At 44.2% G+C, this 21325-nt stretch overlaps 2 protein-coding genes across 2 annotated transcripts; both read left to right on the top strand.

Moving 5' to 3' along the window:
* The first annotated feature begins 153 nt into the window (after positions 1-153).
* Positions 154-2830, top strand: LOC118124800 (ras-related protein Rab-25). The gene is made up of 5 exons (XM_035182946.2): positions 154-563; positions 1088-1283; positions 1709-1902; positions 2031-2111; positions 2211-2830. The coding sequence occupies exons 1-5, from the start codon at positions 527-529 to the stop codon at positions 2333-2335; spliced, it is 633 nt and encodes a 210-aa protein (XP_035038837.1). The 5' UTR covers positions 154-526; the 3' UTR covers positions 2336-2830.
* A 5434-nt stretch (positions 2831-8264) lies between these two features.
* Positions 8265-20948, top strand: LOC118125161 (zinc finger protein 385D). The gene is made up of 8 exons (XM_035183539.2): positions 8265-8655; positions 10250-10365; positions 15773-15880; positions 16344-16512; positions 17656-17907; positions 17993-18174; positions 20058-20159; positions 20491-20948. The coding sequence occupies exons 1-8, from the start codon at positions 8646-8648 to the stop codon at positions 20731-20733; spliced, it is 1182 nt and encodes a 393-aa protein (XP_035039430.1). The 5' UTR covers positions 8265-8645; the 3' UTR covers positions 20734-20948.
* The last annotated feature ends 377 nt before the right edge of the window (positions 20949-21325 follow it).

Genomic DNA, 21325 nt, shown 5'->3' with positions numbered 1-21325 from the left:
CAGGTGGCAAAATGGCGACAAAGAGATCCACCTGTTAGGTCAGGCTTATTGTCACACTAATGAAAGAAGAGCATAGGAGAGGGTGGAGTCTGTACCTGAGAGCGGTTCTACCTGTTCCACCTGCTCCTACCCCCCCGCCTGTCTGCCCTCCCTGTTGTGTCAGCTGATGAGGGATCGGCAGGCCGGCAGGACTCCAGCCTAACTGCCTGCCTGTCTGCCTGCCCTCAATCAGGAGCTGCCCCCTATCCACACAGAAAGGAGGAAGCGGGTGGATAAAGCCTGTTTGGTTTATTTTTTTATTTTTTTAACTCTCTTTCATCAATTTTCACCTTTACACTCTCTCTCTCTCTCTCTCTCTCTCTCTCTCTCTCTCTCTCTCTCTCTCCACACCGGAAGGAGAGAAAGAGAAGTGAGGTTGTGTGTTCTTTCTGTTCCTCTTTTTTTTTTTTATTACCTGTTGCTCTTCTCTGCTCTGGGAGCTGATATTTACTGCGTGACACCAGATCCTGTCGCCACAGCGTGCACCATGGGGTCTGATGATTCGTACAACTTTGTCTTTAAAGGTGAGTCGTGTTTAGTTGAGCTGTGATTGAAGAGACAAAGCAGTGTATTCGTGTGCGTGTGTTGCTGTAAAGCTGTCAGGTGCAGCTCAGGTTGTAGCAGGAATTTCACAGGCAGGAGGGAGGTGAACAAGGAAGTGGATGCTTTATGTCCATTTGATTGTAAACCTATTGACCTTTGACCTATTATGGAAATAATCTTGCATTTCCTCACACCTCACTAACAATGAGAGGTTGTTTTTATGCCTGGTTTCATGGTTTAAATGTGACGATTCATTCCATCCATTCCAGAGAAGTGTCAGCCACTGGGCAGACCTGCCACGTTTATGTGATGTCATGGTGTCTGGTGTGTCTTGTGAGGGTGACAGAAAGTCTACATGTGTCAAATCAGACCAAGCATCTCTGATTAGTTACAGAAACCTATAGATTTTTTTTATCACTGACCATTTATATTCTTGGACTTAATGTGTCATCAAGGTATTTCTTACAGATTGATTTATTTTGGCCTCGTCTTTGCCTGTTTCCAGTGGTTTTGATAGGGGAGTCTGGTGTAGGAAAAAGCAATATTCTGTCCCGCTTCACCAAAAATGAGTTCAATCACGACAGCCGCACAACCATCGGTGTCGAGTTCAGCACGCGGACAGTTCAGCTGGACAACTTCTCCATCAAAGCTCAAATCTGGGACACGGCGGGGCTGGAGCGCTACAGGGCCATCACCTCAGCGTGGGTACACACACACACACACACACACACACACACACACACACACACACACACACACAGAGTATATGGAGTATACATAGGTTTGTGTAACTGAGTTGAGTAAAAACAGTCACACCTCCTGCACCCACATCAGTAATTTTTCTACGATAGCAACTTCCTTAAAGGTTCCATGTGCCGAATTTAGTGACCTCTAGAGGGGAAGTTGAATGCAGCGCTGAAGGACCCGCTCCCGATGTAAAGCTAAAGTATTTAAATATAAAGAGCCAATTCTAGGGTAAAGAAAATAACAATGAAACAGATGAAACACACTAGTGACAACATCCCTAAGATTAGTTTATATTCAATTTCTGCCAATAAATCCCTTTCTCCAAAATCGTACACACTGAACCTTTAAGATCCAACCCTCTCTCACCTGGTGGACTCAGGTATTACAGGGGAGCGGTCGGGGCCCTGTTGGTCTATGACATCACCAAGCACCTGACCTATGAGAGCGCCGAGCGGTGGCTGAAGGAGCTGTTCGACCACGCGGACCCTCACATGGTGGTCATGCTGGTGGGGAACAAGAGAGACCTGGAGAACCTCAGGACCGTGCCCAAAGAGGAGGCCAGGGACTTTGCAGGTCAGTTCACTGGCGTCGTCATTACCCACAGATTCTTGAGCCACATCAACTGACAATGAAAAGTATAGTGTTCAATAGTGTTAAGTTTGCTGCCTGAAAATAGCCACTTTTCATTGCTCCCAATCCAGAGAAGAAAGGTTTAATGTTTATGGAAACATCAGCGTTGGACTCCACCAACGTCGAGGCTGCTTTCAATGAAGTCCTCTCTGGTAAGGGTTCACTAACTCTTGTCAAAATACACATCCTCTGTTTTCTTGGAATTGCCCTATGACGTGTGTGTGTGTGTGTGTGTGTGTGTGTGTGTCCAGAGATCCATAGGAAGGTGGCCAGCAGAGAGGTGACCCGCGGCTCCATTAGTGCTGTAACTCTATCCAGCCCCATTGGGCTGGCCAGCGAGGCACAGGACGAGCACAAAGGCTGCTGCAAGAGCTAACAGACGAGCGGCCCCCATGAAAATAAAGTTTCTGCACAGGCCATGTTGAAACAACATCACGCTTGACCGTCGCTCACGTCATTCACACAAATTTTGAAGAGCGAGGTACCTGCTTGAGACAAACTTCCTTCACTATAAAAGCTGTACAGTGGATAAATCAAAACCAAAACATTTTTTACACTATATTTCCTGTGGTGAGCAATTGGTGCTTCTACTTTAGATCAATCTGTTTTTTCCTTCCTCTCATCTTCATATTGTTAAGGAGAAGCTGTAAAGATGTGTTGCTTTTCTACAGGAATGCACTGGGATTCATTTTGAATAAATTATTTATGTCATTCTGTCTGCAGGTAATTAATACACAGAAATGAATGTATTAGTGGCATTACACAGATAATCTAAATGAGGGACTAGGAGAGAGGGATGATGTTAAAGAAAGAGTCAAAGAGTATGCAGCTGTGGTACTGAGCCTGTGGATTAAAAGAGTTTTATATTGAGCTTTTCTAGTCTTGATGTTCACTCAAAGCATTTTTCACGACAGTTTTGCCATTTACCCATTCACACACACCAGTGTTACCAGTGTGTCTACCTGCAGCTTTTCTCTGTCACACATCAATCGCACACTGCCGGTTTAGCCATCAGGAGCAATATGGGGTTCAGTATCTTGCCCAAGGACACTTCGGCACTCAGAATGGGGGGGCCTGGATCGAACCACCGAACGTCTGGCTCCACCTCCTGAGCCACAGCCACAGTTCCTTTTCCATTGGTGGGAAATGAAAAAAGAAACAGTTCCGCTGCACAACAATCTTTTGTTTTGTGTTGAGAAATACAGTTCGGCCTCTGAGAGTTATTCAAATGAAACAGACTGAAAACAGGAAATTAACTTTTGATCAAATTTCTAAGAAGTCAGGCACGCACCCAGTGAAGGAGCTGGTAGTAGACACTGCTTCATATTTAAGTGCAAGTTTTAAACCAGAATGATGTTTTCACATTTATTTTCTGAGGGGAGAGGAATGTTTCTAAGTGCTCACATTAAATCTGATCTCAGGATGTGTTCGTGCAAGTGTAGCTCTGTGCAATATTTAAAGCACAAAAGTGTATCGTAAAAGTCTGAAACCTCATTCATTTATAATTTTTGCACTTTTTTAGGTTCTGGATTTTTTTTTTTAATTAGGGGGAAGATTTAATTTTAAGAAAAGTTATAAATAATGTAATTTACTTTGTGAAAAAGCACATTGGAAGCAGGTAATCACAAAGAATTTTGAATTGTCTTTAATCTTTAATTTATAGGGTCTCACTAAAAAGTTTTGAAAAATTGCTATAGTATCTTAAGTTGAGGGCGTTGTGTCTCCTGTCCGCCTGTAGGTGGCAGTGCTGATGTGGAAAGCTGACTATGTGTAGTGCATTTGTTCAAACTTTCATTTCCCTACCACCTCCACTACATCTCATACTACCATCTAATCCCTTATCATTACATTAATGATCGTGGTATTATCCAGCTCCTGTGGTGCTGTCGCCATGGCAGCAACCTCTGATTTCTCTGTCCAATTCACAAGCTAATCAGCGCGTTCGTGAAGTAGGAAAATTAATTTACACGTTTCCCACAAATAGTAGATTCATTCACAGGTTTTATGTCAGCATGTGAAGATTTATTAATACAGACTCACAGATGTGCATTAGGGGAAATGAATGTCGTTTGAGTGTGTGTGCATGTGTGTGTGGCCAGATTTCACTACTGAAGATCATTTTTGCTCTGGTGAAATTACCCCAAAAGCTTTTATTAAGTTTCCCTCATGAAAATATGACAGGGAAGGCTCTGCACCGGGCAGCGAATGTTTAATTATTTCCTGTGAATATGGATATTTTTATGACCCGAGTGAAAGCATCTGGTGTAATAATCCACACAGACTACACAGGTTGAAAGGATGGACATGAAGTGTGTAAATGTCCATCTGTCCCACCGAGCCTCCAGGTAAGGGTTTGCAAAAATCACGAATCAACGATATCACAAGCTCTTTTATTCTGCGTGTCGGAGCGAGAGGCCTGAACAATGAAGCGAGATATCACAAGCCACACCTGGATCAGCGTGTGTTTTCTGGCCTCACCTTAAAGGCAAAGTTCAGAGCAGTTGGAAAGAACTGGTATTTTAGCACATACATGTGGTGGCTATTACTCACATGCTACTAGACACATGTAGCCTGTAAAAAGTGTGTCTGTCCGAAACCAAGACTCGTACACTGATCACATTAATACTGGTTTTAATGTAGTGGCAGATTGGCGTATGTCTGTGGCCTGTTTTGAAAGAGTTAATTTTGAACTGTCATTAATGGAATTTATTTTGGCAGATGGATACATGTTACACTACCTTTGTCTCAGACATGGAGCTGTTAGCTATGATTCCTCCTCCAGCACTTTGCCTCAGTGGGGAATCTTGTACAGTTGCTACATCTGTCTAGGTTTAATTATAACCTTTGTACTCAAGACCTTTGGCCCCATGGAGCGTCTCTAAACCCCGTACTTATGGCCTGCATGATTCCTTTTGTCTTTTTGATTCTCCTCCTCCTCCCTTCTTGATTTCACAGACTTCCTGATTATTTTTTCCTGACATGCTGTCTGGCTCCTGCTGTTTATCGCAGCTTCCTGTGTTTGTTCACGTCACCCAAGTGAAGCAGAACATTCAATTACCTACAAGATCTTAAAATGCATCTCCACTCTGTCTCTTGTCTTGGACTTGGCAATAAAACAATATCAACAATTATCGTAACATAATATGCATCAGTAGCAATATAACAAAAGTCACATATTGTGCACAGTGAGGAGATATAACATAATAATACAATAATAATTGATCTTCCTCAGAAAAAAATAATTTGCAATATTAAGTGTTTGTCATTCTCTGCTCATGAAGAATAATTTAAAGCCACAACCTTCAATCAGGAGCAAAGATCTGTGATAATTTATTGTGATAATTATCAATGTCAGTAGATATGTACATTTTAATCTTGATATGATTTTTGGTCGTAACACCCAACCCCTCTGTTTCCCGTCAACACACCCTCTTCATGAAGCTTTATGAAGAGGGAAAGATTTCCCAACCCATTAAAATCCCTTAATCCTTCCATTTAAATCTGGGACAAGAGATTTTGAGGTGGGACAGATTATGTAATGATCTGAGGGTTGGGTTGCCTGATGGCTCACCTGGCTAAGTGGATGAACGACTCCTGCAGCGGCTGCAGATTCGGTTCTGTCCCGGCCCTGTCTTCACCCTCTCTCTCTCTTTCTCCCACTTTCACACCTAAATCCAGTCCTATCAAAAAGGTGATATTTTTCAGACTCACTGAACCAAATTGCTCTGGTGGTCAGACCAGCACTGGCCTCTGCTTTCAGTCTGTGTGTGTGTGTGTGTGAACCAAATAAGTCAATTTACCAAATGGAGTCCACTGACATGACTACAGTGCAATGTGGGGACGTTTGCCAGCATCTGTGCACGCAAACTCAAAACCAAAACGCAGGAGTGTGTGTGTGTGTGTGTGTGTGTGTGACGGTCTACATTCCTCCATCACCCTTCATCTGTCGGCACGTGTCAGCCGAGAAACACAAATTAGGAGATTTCCACATCGGCTGACATCATCGCATAAATAGAATCAAAGTCAATACCCACTGATTACCATGGTGATGTTGTTATGGCGACCATTCAAAGGAAGAGGTGATCCGATGGGGTGGCTGTGTACTCAGACTCTCTATATTAACCAAAATGTGCGAGGTGAAAACCTGCTGAGAGGTGGATTATTGCCTGGTAGTCGTCTGTAGAGCAAATGTTAAGTAGTGTGTTTATCACCGCTCAACCTATTATGGGATTAAAAAGTGCTTGAAACTTCCCATACCTGTGTCTTTGTGCATTTGTCTGCCCTCTCGTAATTAACTAAATCATATAATTTGGGTAATTAACTCCTTTAAAAGGCCTTAATTTCTTAATGGAGCCTGTTGTGCGTTGACGTCTGTAGTCAAGGCTCCAGCTGGGGTCACACAAGATTCCATGAAAGTAAAACAGGTTGCCAGCCACAAACACAGCCGAGAGCCTTTGTTGCCCGTCCACTTAACACAATATTACACACTTTGGTTGCCATGGCAGCCAGTGTTTGTCTGCGAGCGTGTGATGCCAAAACGGCTGCAGGTGTAAAGCGATGCATTGAACTGTGTTACTCGAGTGCGGCTCCGAGCTGAAACCGGAGAGCAGAAACGGGCTCATCATTATCTCCGGTGTGACAAGGGCGATTTCTGCTGAGTTTACATTTGTGCTTAAGCGATGACATCTGGAGAGCAGGAGGGCGGATCATGTTGAAGACGAGTCAACAGCCACTCATTCGAGCTTAATAAAGTAAATTACTCATGAGTAATGTGCTCATACTTGTCTGTAACCTGGTTTCATGTTGCTGCCCCGACCGCAAATCCTCTGACCTCCTTTGACAGCTTCACACCATCACTGCAGTGGTGATTTCCATCCTTGGCACGACTCTCTCGCTTGAGGAAAAGAAGACATCTGGCTAAAACTAGAATCCCTGAACTCTCAACTGTGTGTCACTCTGAGAGAAACTTTTCAGCTGAGATGGGAAAAAGGCAAATAATACCACCCAGCCCTGAAAAGTGCTCTGCTCTTTCTCAGAGGAACGCCAAACGTCTGGCAGTACCGTAAATGACAAAAGGGGCGATAAATTGAGTTTATGAGTGGATATTTCCATGTCTGTGCTTTTCTCCTCCGCAGCTTTTGTTCCATGGAGTGTCTCTGTGTGTGTGTGTGTGTGTGTGTGTGTGTGTGTGTGTGTGTGTGTGTGTGTGTGTGTGTGTGTGTGTGTGTGTGTGTGTGTGTGTGTGTGTGTGTGTGTGTGTGAGCATTGAAGTACGGTCCAGATAGGGTGGCTCGGCCAGGAGATGTGCCTTGAGCGTGTCGTACATAGGTTTTCACTTCACATACTATTTTGTTCCACCAAATCATTTCCCTGATTGACCCTGAGAGGAGCCTATCCACCAGCCAGGCTTTGTATCAGTTCATTTCACTTCTTGTTGCGTGAGTCCTTGTAGTGAGGCCCTGTGTGCCGCTTGCTAATCAGAAATATGTTCTGAATTCATGGGCATCACTAATGAACAGGCTTGTTTATTCAAATGCAGGAGCAGCGCACACACACACACACACACACACACACACACACACACACACACACACACACACACACACAGAGGCAGTGTGTCTGCCCATTTTTTTTTTAGTTCAACAGTTGTTGAATTGACGGTCTTCCTGAGCTTAGTCTCCTTGGAGTTCTGTACTGTGGGAAAACACATGTTGTTGTCCACTTTCCTGACATAGAGGTGGGGGGGGGTGGGGGTGGGGGGGGCGCTCGGGCTTGAGGACAAGAAAGTTAAAGCGAGGTCACTCTGCCAAGAAATACAGTACACCACCTCTCAGAGGGTGTGTGTGTGTGTGTGTGTGTGCAAGACAGATCTGAACATATGTTTGAGTCTCAGTGAGTGAATGCATATGCACAACCCTGCATAGAAGCATGCATATGGAACCTGCATGCAGTCTGTGATGTTTCCAGCTGGACTGCGTGTGCAGGCTGTAGTGTGTCCTTTCCTCACTGCCCAGTGAAAGCCTTGGGATGCATCTAAAAATACCGTGCATGGGCCCGAGAGGAAAAGAACTGAGGATGGAAACCATTTCCAGAGGCAAGTAGGAAGAACACAGAGCTCCGTCAAAAGAAAAAAAAAAAAAAAGACAGCAAAGCCTGAAGACATGAAGAAATCCCCCCTGTGACAAGCAGAGGAAGGATTTCCCCTCCTCCCCTCACAGGTGCAGGATTAGTTATTTTCAATAAAGATGAGATATCCTTGTGTCTGTTGTGTGGTGTTTCATATATATTGAGTTACACACTGCTCACTGTCTGTATTAAACCTGGAAGGGCTTCTCAGTGCAGTGTTTGTGATGGCACCGCGGGTTGCACTCATCCAGGGCGGGTGCTGCACACACACTCATTAAGTTAATTTCCGTCTATTTTGCCGAATTAAAAACACATTTCTGGGAGATGTGAGATGCAGGGGCAGACTGGTGCACGAGTCGTGAAGAGATGAAGAGGAGGAGGAGGAGGAGGAAGAGGAGGAGGAGGAGGAGGAGTGGATCCAGATGGGAAGGAGCAGCACCGGCGCTGCAGGAGGGGAGAGACGGAGTGTGGAGGAGAAGACGCGCAGCCTCATCTCCGCCTGGAACATGACACACACTTTTATCGAACACTGAACGACCGGATTACACCTCGGTGGAGACATGTTTTTCGGTATGTAAGCGATGCATTATGGCTTCAATCTTTAGAGGAGTGTGTGCTCGTGTGAGTGCGTGTTTGTGTTTTACGCAGTCACTTGTTGCTATGTTGGAACCGATGTAAGCTTTGTGAAGTCAGTCACCTGCACAGTGGAACAGAGAGAGATAGGGATTGTGCGGTTTATGTATTTACTGCAGCTCTTAGAATAAAACTAAATATCTAAATTATAATCTACATGTTTGTTTTAATGGGAAACAACTGGGTGAATTATTTAATAACAGGAGACACGATGATAGAGAATATAACAGAAGAAAGAGTCACTAAGCAAAGTGGAAGAAAATACCCCATATTTTATTATAAATGATAATGTAGGCTATGTGATTATTATTCTCCTGTTTAATAAAGTATAAAAGTGATAGGAATTATAATACAATTTTAATATGATGATATAATAAGGATAATACTATATTAAACTGTCATACACATTATTACATAAACATTTAATATGACAAATCACAGTTGTATTATTCTTTTCAAAATTGACCAGCTATGGTTTTGTTTAAGGTCTAAATTCTTGCAAATGCAGGAAACACAGCACAAAACACACACACACACACACACACACACACGCCACACGCACACACGCACACAGCTCGTTAAAGGTAATCAGACAGTGTCAGAGCGGATGGGTGTGTTGCTGTGATGCTGATTACACATGTGAGCTGGTCCTGGATCAAAAGCTCAGAGAAACATGCAAACTGGACATAAAGCTTCAGTAACAACCAGCACTCAACAAACAAGACACTTATCACACAGCACTTTCACTTTAACGACCACGTTAGATCAGCTGCATGTTTGGGTGAAGGTTTGAAATGAAACTGTGTGTGCAGGTGTATTAACATGTTCTGTGTGTGTGTGAGTTTAATTTGGATGTAATAAGTGAGTTTTGTATAACGGGGAATTGCTTGTGTGTGTGTGTGTGTGTGTGTGTGTGTGTGTGTGTGTGTGTGTGTGTGTGTGTGTGTGTGTGTGTGTGTGTGTGTGTGTGTGTGTGTGTGTCAGTCAGTAGGGTCATTTTTAAGCAAAAGTTGCAAAACATTTAATGGTATAATTGAACATTTCTGTTGTTTTAAATGAACTATTTAAATATACAGAATGTCTTTGGGTCATATTCAGTTTGTTAATTCATATTATTCACAATTTTTTACTTTCAATGGATAAAAAGATTAATCGATACTGAAAATAATAATTGGTTGCAGCTCTAATGAGTTGGGCTTTTAGTCATTTTAGAATTTAGTGGGGTCAATACATATCTGCCCTAGTTAGCTAAACTACCCGTGTTCTGACACAATTGGAAATTGACAAGTAAATAAAAAGCATCGTACACACATTAGTTCGGTTGTAAGTTTAAAAAAAATCGGAGAAAAAACTGCTTTTTTTTGGACAGTTTTAAAAACATTTTCAATCAATCAGGTTTTTGGCCGTTGACACTTTGAGGTCAGGATGTCTTTGAGTTTTTATCATCATCTTAAAGAATGACCTCATCCCTCCTGAGATAATTCTCCATGTGTCTCTTTGTCTGTCTCCGCCCTGCTGTGCTGTCTCTCAGGTAATGTGTGTCACAGCGTCTCGCCGCCGCTGGCCCGTCCCACACTGTGCAGGGCCCAGCTGTCGCCCGACCCAAAGCCCCTCCTCCCCTTCCACCTGCTGCCTGGATTCCTTGACGTGAGTACTGTCAGTCACTCCGGTTGTCATGGCAACCACAATCTCACATATACTCTCCTCAAAAAGGACAAAACCCCAAAACCTAATTTTGCTCGCGAACGACTCTGCCTGCTCGCAGTTGTTTATTTTTTTTTTTAAAACACAGATGTATGAGCCCACTGCCTACATCTTTCCAAATATACCACCACTGAGGCAGAGAGCTGTGACATTTCCTCACATCCTGGGGGGGTGGATCTGATTCCTTGGTATTCCTCACACAGAGCCTTTCATAGAGCTGTCTGCCGCTGTGTTTGTGAGGGGTGAAGGTGGAGAGAGCCAGAGCCAGAGCCGGCCTAGTGCAAGCCCCGAGGAGCTGACGTGTCAGGAGAGGCTGAGGGCTGACGTCTGGTTCACAGAGGAGTCGTGCTATTTGTCTTAATGTATTCCTTTTGTGATCATATGCGGAATGACATAAATCGATGGAGTGTATGTCATGTAGCTACAGTGAGATGCACTCGCCGACATCACTGAAAGCAAGCCTCTTACACACTGTGTGTATTTATTTCGAGCTCACGCAGCCAAGAAAACACAATGCGTTTGTTTGCCGCTGACATGAAGAGGCTGAAAACCACTAATAAGACCATCACTGAGTCTGGCTGAAGACTCACTCTGAAGCAAAAAAACAACAATTTTCTTTTTGATCCTCCCTTTACTTTGCTTTCGAGTCGTCCCTAATCTCTGATGTGCTCTTAGAAGAGATACACAGAGACAAATTGAGGGTTTGAAAGAGGGAGAGCGTGTTTACATATTGACCGTGTTGTTAGTCTAAAAAGTAGTTAGTGTAATGTATTTTTTTGCGTAGGACTGTGTGTGTATTTCCTTTTTCTTTTTGTCAAACCCGAGGAGACATCAGACATCGGTCGGGGTCTCAGCGTCCTCCCCACCTTCTCCACTTCTTCGCTCTCTCTGTGTATTTTCCACTTTGTCTCCTGCCGTCCACTTCCCCGTCCCTCATCCTCTCACATGCTTCTCTTGCTTTTGAAGCATTTAGGTCCTGGTTTCTCTAGAACTTGCTGCACTGGCCCTCCGCTCTGCCTGACACCAAAAAAAAAAAAAAAAAAATAATAACTTTCACTTTTCACTTCCTCCTGGTGGACAACATTCACACTCAAGTCAGAGAAGCTCCCTCACTTTTAACTGAGCATAGAGTGTTGTTCTCACATCACCCTGTTGAGTCACAGCCCCTCTCACCTATTTATAACCACTAATAAGGACGTGTCGCTGTGGCCGCTCACATAGGAGCCCCTCGCTCCTCGAACTGGATTGTTGCACCAGAGGGAAAAAATGTCCTCCTCTGCCTTTTGTATGATTTCATTTTCAGTATTTTGACATTTTCTGTAACATTTTACCTTTATTCTGGAATAAACCAGTCTAGATGCATTTTCTTTATATGGGGTCAGGATATATGAGGACAACTGGTCAACAATTGAAGAAATTCCCTAAAGACAGACTAGTCGAAGAGGCCAAGACCATGTTATGTGAGGCCAATGTGACCTTGACATTTGACCCCACAAATATAATCAGTTAACCCATGCGTCAGTGGAATTTGAAATTATTCTCTTGAGGCATACTTAATATAGCATGTGGTGACACAGTGACCTTGACCTTTGACTTTTGAACACCAAAATTCGAATCAGGTCATTTTTGAGTTCAGCTGAACAAATCTGACCAAATTTGGAGAAAGTTCTTCAAGGCAATCTTAAGATATCATGTTCACAAGAATATGACAGATGGACAGACAACCAGAAAACATGTTGTCTCAGAGCAGTGGCTGTCACCTGCACAGAGGCATAACAAGTCTTCCTCCTCTCACTCTTTTTCTCCTGACTGCCCCTTATACACTTCTGTAGAAACCTGAGATATTAGGCATTAAATATGAACGTAAATAGCATCGAACCTAAATTAACTTTTGACTCAAGTTAACTCTGTTTGGAAACTGAACATTGTTTAGAGAGAATCTTCTCCCTCGTCTGATTTGAGCCTGTGGCTTCTCAGTAAGTTGTCACACAGCTGACCTCTTTCTTTCTGGAACATGTAGTGTGTGTGTGTGTGTGTGTGTGTGTGTGTGTGTGTGTGTGTGTGTGTGTGTGTGTGTGTGTGTGTGTGTGTGTGTGTGTGTGTGTGTGTGTGTGTGTGTGTGTGTGTGTGTGTGTGTGTGTGTGTCTCCTGTAAATGCAGATGCGCTGTTGGCCTCTGTGCAGCGCTGCACAACAGTTTGTTTGGTGCCCACATGTGGTTTGTCATGGTTACAGCGTTGTGTGCATGTCTGTGGATGTTTGCGCTTTTAGTTTCACAGTGCGTGCGTGCGTGTGTGTTTTTCTTTTCCTGAAAATGGAAACATAAAACGTGTCTGTTTCAAGGTGAATACAAATTTAAATGACAAAGAACACAAGGCAGCAGCTCATTCATCATAACCGACCCATTTTTAGAGGCTTGTCGTCATGCAGTCACGCGTAACTGTCGCGCTGGTACATAGTGTAAATCCAGGAACATTCATCATTATAAATGTTGGAGCTCTTGACTGTGCTCCAGGAAAAAGTCTGTTTTACTTCACTCTGCCATATGTTTCAGTCATAACCTTCTGCACGGAGCAGAGTGTCTGACCGGCCATCGGCGCTACGTGTGAGGAGGTTTGTAGAGGGAACGAGCCCCGTTGTAAATGGAGCTGTGAGGTGGAGGCCACGCCTTCATTTACTGTATCATACACATACACTCAATCCACTGCTTTTCTTATGACTCCACGCCGGCCACAACCAGTGGCTGGAGCCTTTATGTTTTCGAGTTGTCCTTCTGTCTGATTATTGTGAACATGATATCTCAAGAACGCCTTCAGAGAAGTTTTTCAAATTTGGTACACATGTTCAGTTGGACTCGAAATTGGAGGTCATTGGTCAGAGGATGATTTCACAAACCCCGTTGTTTGCCTGATGAACGCTTTATCTTAAGAACGCCTTTGGAGAATCCTTTTGAATTTGGCACAAATGTTCAATTAGACTGATGGATAAACCGATTAGATATATACTATATAAAAGCAATCTCGTTGTAATCATAGTCCACGATCAGCTGCCACCACTATCACGATCCACTATCACAATCTCTAATTGGCGATCCACCGTCATGATCTGTGATCCACGATGACAATCTACGAGCCACCATCACGATCCACGATGTGGCCACAACAGAAATCCCGGATCTGCAAACGATAAAGTACAAGGACTCCGGGGAGGAAGTCAAGTCAGTAACATGTATTGATAAGACATTAATGAGAGGGTGTCTGCCTCGTGAACTGAAACTGGGAGATGATTCCACAGGAAAGTAGCTTGATAGCTTTAATGTGACAATAAGCAGAAAGCACATCGATAGAGGTGCGTTTGTTTCTACAGGTGATATGCCTGGAGAGGAAAGACAGAATGGCCTGTGTAAAAAAAAAAAAAGGGCCAAAATGACTTTGCCACAGGTGCTGCTCCATCCCAGAGTGTGGAGTGGGAGTGGGGGGTAGGAGGGTGAGTCTACAGGGAGGCAGGGGGATGACTTTGATCACACGGAGACGGAGGGAGCGGCAGAGGGTTTAGAGGGGAGCAGATGGAGAGTTTGAAGTCAGGAATGTGTGATGGAAGGTCAGATGGTGATACAGGAGCCTTGGGCGGATGAGGGAGGAGGGGACTGAGACGAGAGGCTTTTACTTAAAATGCTCACGCTCGTTCGGAGAGACTTAAAACTACGCTCACGTTATCAATTATTAAATGCTGTCTAATAAACGTTTCACTGTAGATTCACACGTCGTGGTCGTTACAAATGTTATTTTATGATTTATTTGTATTATTTCCTAATTTGTATTCTACACGTTTCACTCGAAACTTGTTTTTTGTCACATTTGTTTGTTATATACACAAATAGCTGCAAGGAAGCAGACGGAGATAAGAGACCAATGACTGCTGAGAATCATTCCAGAGCAGCTGGAGTGATGATCAGAGAAAATGAGCAAGCGTGTGTACTGCACACACACACACACACACACACACACACACACACACACACACACACACACACACACACACACACACACACACACACACACACACACACAGACACACACTGAGAGAGGGAGAGCGAGAGAGATTCTGTTACATGTTTTACTTTTAAAGGCAAAGAATTTATCTTCAGCTCTACAGACACAAGCAGTTAACCCATAACAACACAGATATTCACAGATTTTCCTCCCTAGCTGTGGCTACTTATATATATATATATATCCTTACGTTCTGTCACGGGTCATAAAGTAACCTACTCTGCAGGTGAAAAGATCTGTAATTTTATCAAAACTAACCACAACACAACACGTGATTATAAAGCTGTGTACCTTGCATGTAACTGCATGGTAATGGCAACTGATCACATCTTGCAGTGTTTTCAGACCTCACCTAAAACTGTTTGACAGTAAAGACCCTCTGCAGGGTTGGTTTCGTGGAGTCTTCCTGGAACAGGGCTGGGCGCGTAAACACTCATAAGACACACACACACACACACACACCCCTGCAGACTTTAAAGATGGCTGTTAAAAGTTAGTATTTCGTCCACTATGGAGAGCAGAGGATGTGGTCAAGTTTGCTTCACTGTGGTCTGACTGGATTCCAATCATGATGTTTTTTAACTGCAGAAACACAGATCAGGACAGTTTTAGACATTTTCAAATAACATATGTGACATCATCTACTTCTCTGCTGTCCATGAGAATCTGTATTATGCTTGTTAACACGTTGATTTTGGTTTTGGAGCTAGTCAAAGCTTGCACTCCAACAAAGTGGTTCTGACCAATGGAGTGCTATTTTGTACCTTTTATGGGGTTTTCTGCTGCCTTTGAGTGTTGCAACATTATATGCAAAGGCAATTGGCCAGGACCCCGGGCTGAGAGGGGGGCCTCCAGAACGGCTGATTAGATTAGTCCACAGCAATGACCCTGTTTTGACAACCCCCTTAAGTTGTATGATCGTAAATAATTGTTTGAAGATTGGAATTATGCAGTTTTTGTGCTTTGGTCGGTTTGGTTTGATCTAGGGCCCCCAGGTCCCTTTTGCCTGGGGCCCCCACACTGAAGCACTCCCTATTGAATGTTGAAATGTTGCTTTGTGTCTGTGCACATGTGTATACATGTATCGCACCAGCTGTGTGTTTGTTGTTGTGTTCATGTCTGACTGGCTGCCAGAACAACTACTCCCTCATTCCGCTGAGAAATGTTGCGGTGCTTCTCTGAACACATTGTTTGCAAACAGTGTGTAATTTATAACGTAGCCTGATCACTTTCACTACTCATTGTTGTCTTTCACAATCCTGATCCAGTCTGCGACGTCCCGCTTCTCCTTTGTTGCAGCTGGATCACGTCCATAAAGCCCTGATGGGCCCCGGCTTCGGGCTCACCTCGCACCTGAAGAGGAAGAACAGCTCCTGTGGAGTCTGTCGACTGAAGTTCAACTCTGAGGTGGGCGGTGTCGTGCATAAAAGAAATGCAGTGAATTGTTTTTCTATCTGTGTTAATCACATTTCTCACACACACCCTTTTGCATGACAGGAGGAGGCCTGTCCTGTCATGCTGGTTCTGAGGTTTTAGAGCTGCCTGGTTTATTCACGGGGTGAAATGTTCACAACTCTAATATTTGTCCTTTGCATAGTGTTTTTTTTTCCGTTGTGCGAAATGCAGAACGATTCATAATCTATTTTAAGCAAGAAAGTCTGGTACACAGACTGTTACACAGAAATCGTTGTCAGGAAAAGTACATGAAAAACAGCATCCCCTGCACTTTCATCAGGAACATTCTAAACTTTTATTTACTTGCTGCTCTGTGTAAGTTTGTGCATTAAACACTTCAAGTTTACGTAAATAATAAGTAAATAATTATGTGTTTGCAGTTAGTTCATTCCCTCTTGCTTGCTGTTGTGCACAGGTGCAGGCGTCTTCCCATTATAGTGGCACCAAACACGCGAAAAGGCTGAAAGCTCTTGACGCCCCCGATTTAAAGATCAGGACCTCTGAACCAGTCGCCAAGGAAACCACATCGCAAATCCTCCCGTCGCCCTGCTCGCAGCCCTCCAGCTCTGACACAACATCAGGAGGTGTGTGTCTCTGCAGGCACACACACACGCACGCACACGCACACTGCATGAGTGTGTGTGCGTATGCCGACGTTAAATATATGACAACGATAGATATTTGAATGTACAGCTCAAATCTCCTTTTCCCACTCATGACTTTTAACTCTTTGATGTGATAGGCCCCCCCCGCTGCTTCGGGTTTCACAGTGAGGAGATTAAAGGTTGAGCCTTATACTCTGCTCCTTCTTCATATCTACATTTACCCTCCTCATTCAGTAGCCTCCTGTGATCAAAAACACACTGCAAATGCTTTGAATGCATGATCTGTGGGGAGCGTGTGTGTGTGTGTGTGTGTGTGTGTGTGTGTGTGTGTGTGTGTGTGTGTGTGTGTGTGTGCGTGTGTGCGTGTGCGTGTGCGTGTGCCTGGAAATATATCAGCATAAATGTGAAAGCGCCAACTGCTCTGCAGCATGAGTGCGTATACATGCGCCAGTGCTGATATGCTACTTTTGCATGTGTGTGGGTGTTAAGGAATGGAAATAATACATTTGGCTGCAAGCTCAAGAGCGAAAGAAAAAAAAAAGATAGAAGAATTGCATGTGACACCGCTGATATGAGAGTTTGTTTGTGTGAGGGAAAGATCGAGGGACCATTTGCAGTTGGGAGTTAGTTTAGGGCAAGTGGAGGAGACGGCAGGAGAGGCCTCTGAGGGTTAGTTCAGCAAACAGCCTGCTCGGCCTCTCAGAGTGATGAATCAATGCTAACACACAGACACTTACTCAGCCAGGCAGAGCTAATCATTGTTATTAGCAAAGCCTGAATCCTTAAATCAGCACAGGCTCCTCCAGGGAACCGCTTAGAAAATAGATAATAGAGCCAAAGCATTTCTACACAAAACTGTGCGTTTGATTGCTGGAAGACAGATCCTACGGGAAATCATTGATTATCAGTGTGGTTAGAGGGGTTGATAGAGCTTCTAATCACTTGTAGCCTGGTGAGTTTTTATCTCTGTCTCTGAGGAAGTCGTGAAAGTGGTGCCTGTGTAAGCTGCGAGAGTTCCGAAATTTCTGAGGAATACAAATTATAAATACAAAAATATTTGTCCCCACTCCCTCTCCCTGGCTCTCTCTGTTTGCTTCTCACACTTCTCAATGTACTCTTCAGAACCTCCAGCCCCGAACCCTGCTTCCGAGGCTGTGCCAACGAGCAGCGGCTCCCCTGAAACTGTGAAACCACCGTCTGAGTCCTCGCTGTCACCCAGCCCGAGGACGACAGAGAAAGAGGCGCAGGGAGTTGGGGATGCCGAGGTTGCCCCAGAGGAGGAGACGGAAGAAGAGAAAGCTATTCGTCTCCTCTACTGCTCCCTCTGCAAGGTGGCTGTCAACTCCGCCTCGCAGCTGCAGGCCCACAACAGCGGTGAGAAGCTCATTGCAGTTGTCAGGTTTACCGTGCACGCACTGTGTTTGATCCTCATGCTGAAGCGACTTTGTGTCTCCCGCAGGCACTAAGCACAAGACCATGCTCGAGGCTCGAAGTGGCTATGGAGCCATCAAGTCCTTTCCCAGGACGGGGGTGAAAGCCAATTGGGCCCCGCCGCCGGAGTCGACGACCGGACTCCAGAACAAAACTTTCCACTGTGAGATCTGCGATGTGCATGTCAACTCCGAGACTCAGCTCAAACAGGTTCATTGATGAAAATGCCAAGTGAAAAAACTGAGCTTAGGTCGGTTACTGGTTACAGTGATTCACCCAGAGATGAATGTTTCTGACTGTGGTTGTAAAATACAACAATATTAAGTTAAGTCAGTGAGTCCTCAGTCTTGGATATCATGTGAAAGGAACGTCCAGATGCCAGACATGCATTTGAGATAATTCAGCATTGGAACAGATGTGAATATGCCTGAATATAACAGTTGCTCTTTAGAAAACCTTTGCATGAACATTCCTGGAGTCTTTTTTCTTTTTTTTTTACTTTTTTTAACTTGCACACAATGTTACTTATTCATAAGAAAAGACGGTCTGCATATGTTTGGTACAAACCTAAGTTACAAGCTGTAATTTTGGAGCCTTGTGTGAACATTCCTCTGTGTGCACAGATCCACTCCCCTACATTTGCCATTAGCTATAAAAACAGGCAGGTTTAATATTCCCCCTCAGCCGGAAAGGCTTTGTTATTTAATTTAGGTGTGATTGAAGACCGTCTGTTTTATGATTTCTCTGCTCATTATGGAATGATGTATGGGCTACACATTTGAGTAAATGTCTTTAATCTTGCTTGTCTTGTGTGTATGAAAACGTATTTGATGCAGATTGTGTTCGTAGAGCTTGAGACAGACAACATTCTTCTTTTTCTAGTTACGTTCTCGTCTGATCTTTTTTTCCTCCTAGTCTCTGTGCATAATCATTGACTGTATATAAAGATGGATGTCATGACTGCTCCACAAAAGTGAAAACAAATCACCTCGATTGCTCCCTAGTGGCTGGCTGCAATATACAAACCCTGCCTCATCCATGTTAGCAGATGGGACATTTTTCGTAACGATGTTTTCTGTCATTTAAGGTGTAGTTCGTATCACGCTGATTTATGTTTATGTGTGCGAAATGTCCCGATTGTTAGCTTGTGACTGTCTCACGATTGGTCCAGCGTATGCATGACAGGACCTCGATATCGGGGCTCCATCCTCCAATCGTTACTGGTCAGACTCTGGTTCCAAATTATGTCAAAACCAAGAGACGACGGCATCCGTATTTGGAATGCTTTCATTTTTGTACAATGGGAGGTAGTGAAGACGTATCGTTCATGTTCATATACAGTCTATATGGTTAATGCAACAAAGACCACGATTAACTCACTAACTTTAGTCGTCGGCTGAACACTGGGCAGGTGACTCAAGACAATGGCCCATCACACTCACTGGTTGGTGCCTCTTGTGCATGTGAAGCTATGAAAAGGTTAACTGTCACACAGAAATAACCCTTCACAGAGTCGAGACAGTCAAATGCATAAGCAGATCCACCAGCAATTCAGGACCATGCATATTTATTCCAAATCACAGTGTGAACATCTCACACCTGTCACGCCGCCCGAAAAGTGAAACCCACAGATCCCTCATCATAGAGCGCAAAGATACTCAGCTTAGTCTGAATGTGATGATAGCATTAGCATCTGTTGGCGATATGAATGCATAGTGCTGGTCCTCATATCTGACTGTTTAAACGTTATCTTTGGCCAGGTGCTCATGAATATTTAGCAGTTCACCGCTGATTGTGTGCGCCGCGCTGGCTGAAGCCATCTGCTTGTGCTTGTCAAATTTCCGAACCCAACTCCCATGAATATATTCAACCTCAAAGTCAGCGCCAACAAATTATCCACATTCTGCCTGAATCGTCTATATAGGAGCTTTGATTAGGCTTCCCTTAATTTCCTCTTCGCTGATTATTCAAATTTCTAAACAAAAGTGACCTCCGCTTATTTTCTCCGCGTGCTCCGTTTCCGTGCTGCCGCCGGCATCCCTGGGTTTATTTATTGCAGCGTTTCTCTGACTCTGCGTCTCCCCCCTCTCCAGCACATCAGCAGCAGGAGACACAAGGATAGAGCTGCAGGTAAACCGGCCAAGCCCAAGTTCAGCCCCTACACTCCCACCCTGCGACACCAGAGTTTCCAGGCGGTGAGTTTGCTGCTGTTGCTCGATTTATTTTCCCTCCTCATCAGTGTTTGTGTACAAGAGCTGTTTCTCCAGAGCCTTTTCCAGGAAGCTCAACTCCCTACTGCCAATGTCAGAGATGTAATAGGAGTTGAAGAATCTTCCGTCTGAAATGTTTTACTTCTGCGTCAGAAAAACTCTTATTAAGATTAAGATGTTTATAAGTTGGACGGCTTGTACTCTATTTGTGAAGTAGCTGCTGAGACTTTATCTTCTTGTCCTTATCTGGTTTCCTACTGTTCACTTTTCACTTTAAAAATCTTGATTGCAGCTTGTTTGTCCATTTCCTCCTCAGATTCGACTGGCCCTGCAGAAGAAACAAGACCTGATCAAACCTCTGGCCTCGACTCTTCTACAGCATCAACTTTCTGTCGCTGCCGCAGCTGCCATGGCAACACTGGGCCCCTTCCCCCTCCGGCCCGCCTCGAACTCCAGCCCCGCCCTATTTCAGAGTCAGCCTCTCTCCCAGGCTCTTCTGCATCCGGCCCCTGGACCCATCTGTTCAACACACACATCGGTGCTTTTTTCCCCTTACTGACCCTATGGACGTCTCAATCAGCTCTGAACTACAGGTAAAGGCAGAGCTGACACCTGAGAAGACGTGATATCAAACGGTACTTGCTGTTCTCAACACAATAATAGATACTGTGGGTGTCATGGACCAGGGGGATACGGATGGGATTGACCAGGGGGATACGGATGGGATGGACCAGGGGGATACGGATGGGATGGACCAGGGGGATACGGATATGACCAGGGGGGGATGGGATGGACCAGGGGGATACGGATGGGATGGACCAGGGGGCCGGGATGGAGAAGGCACGAAAGCAGCAAATGAGTGAAACAGTATTTTCTGACGAAAGCGTGTGTGTGTGAGTGATTATGTGTGAGTGCACGCACAGATGTAGCCATCACAGAAGTACAACTTAATGCAACATTTGTGCTCTACTCCATTAACTTTTATAGATTTATAGATAATCCGTATAACATTTAAGAGAGTCCTCCTTACAATGAACCTCCATGATGACTATAACTCTGTGTGTGTTAAGATATGCAGATATGCATCTTATGAATGAACGTGTGAGTGCCAATCAGAGCATGCTTGACTCTTGCTGCTTTTTATTTTCCAA

Source organism: Hippoglossus stenolepis, chromosome 17 (genome assembly GCF_022539355.2).
Source record: "Hippoglossus stenolepis isolate QCI-W04-F060 chromosome 17, HSTE1.2, whole genome shotgun sequence".
In the NCBI taxonomy this organism is placed as follows: domain Eukaryota; kingdom Metazoa; phylum Chordata; class Actinopteri; order Pleuronectiformes; family Pleuronectidae; genus Hippoglossus; species Hippoglossus stenolepis.
This window is presented reverse-complemented; position numbering and strand designations above follow the sequence as displayed.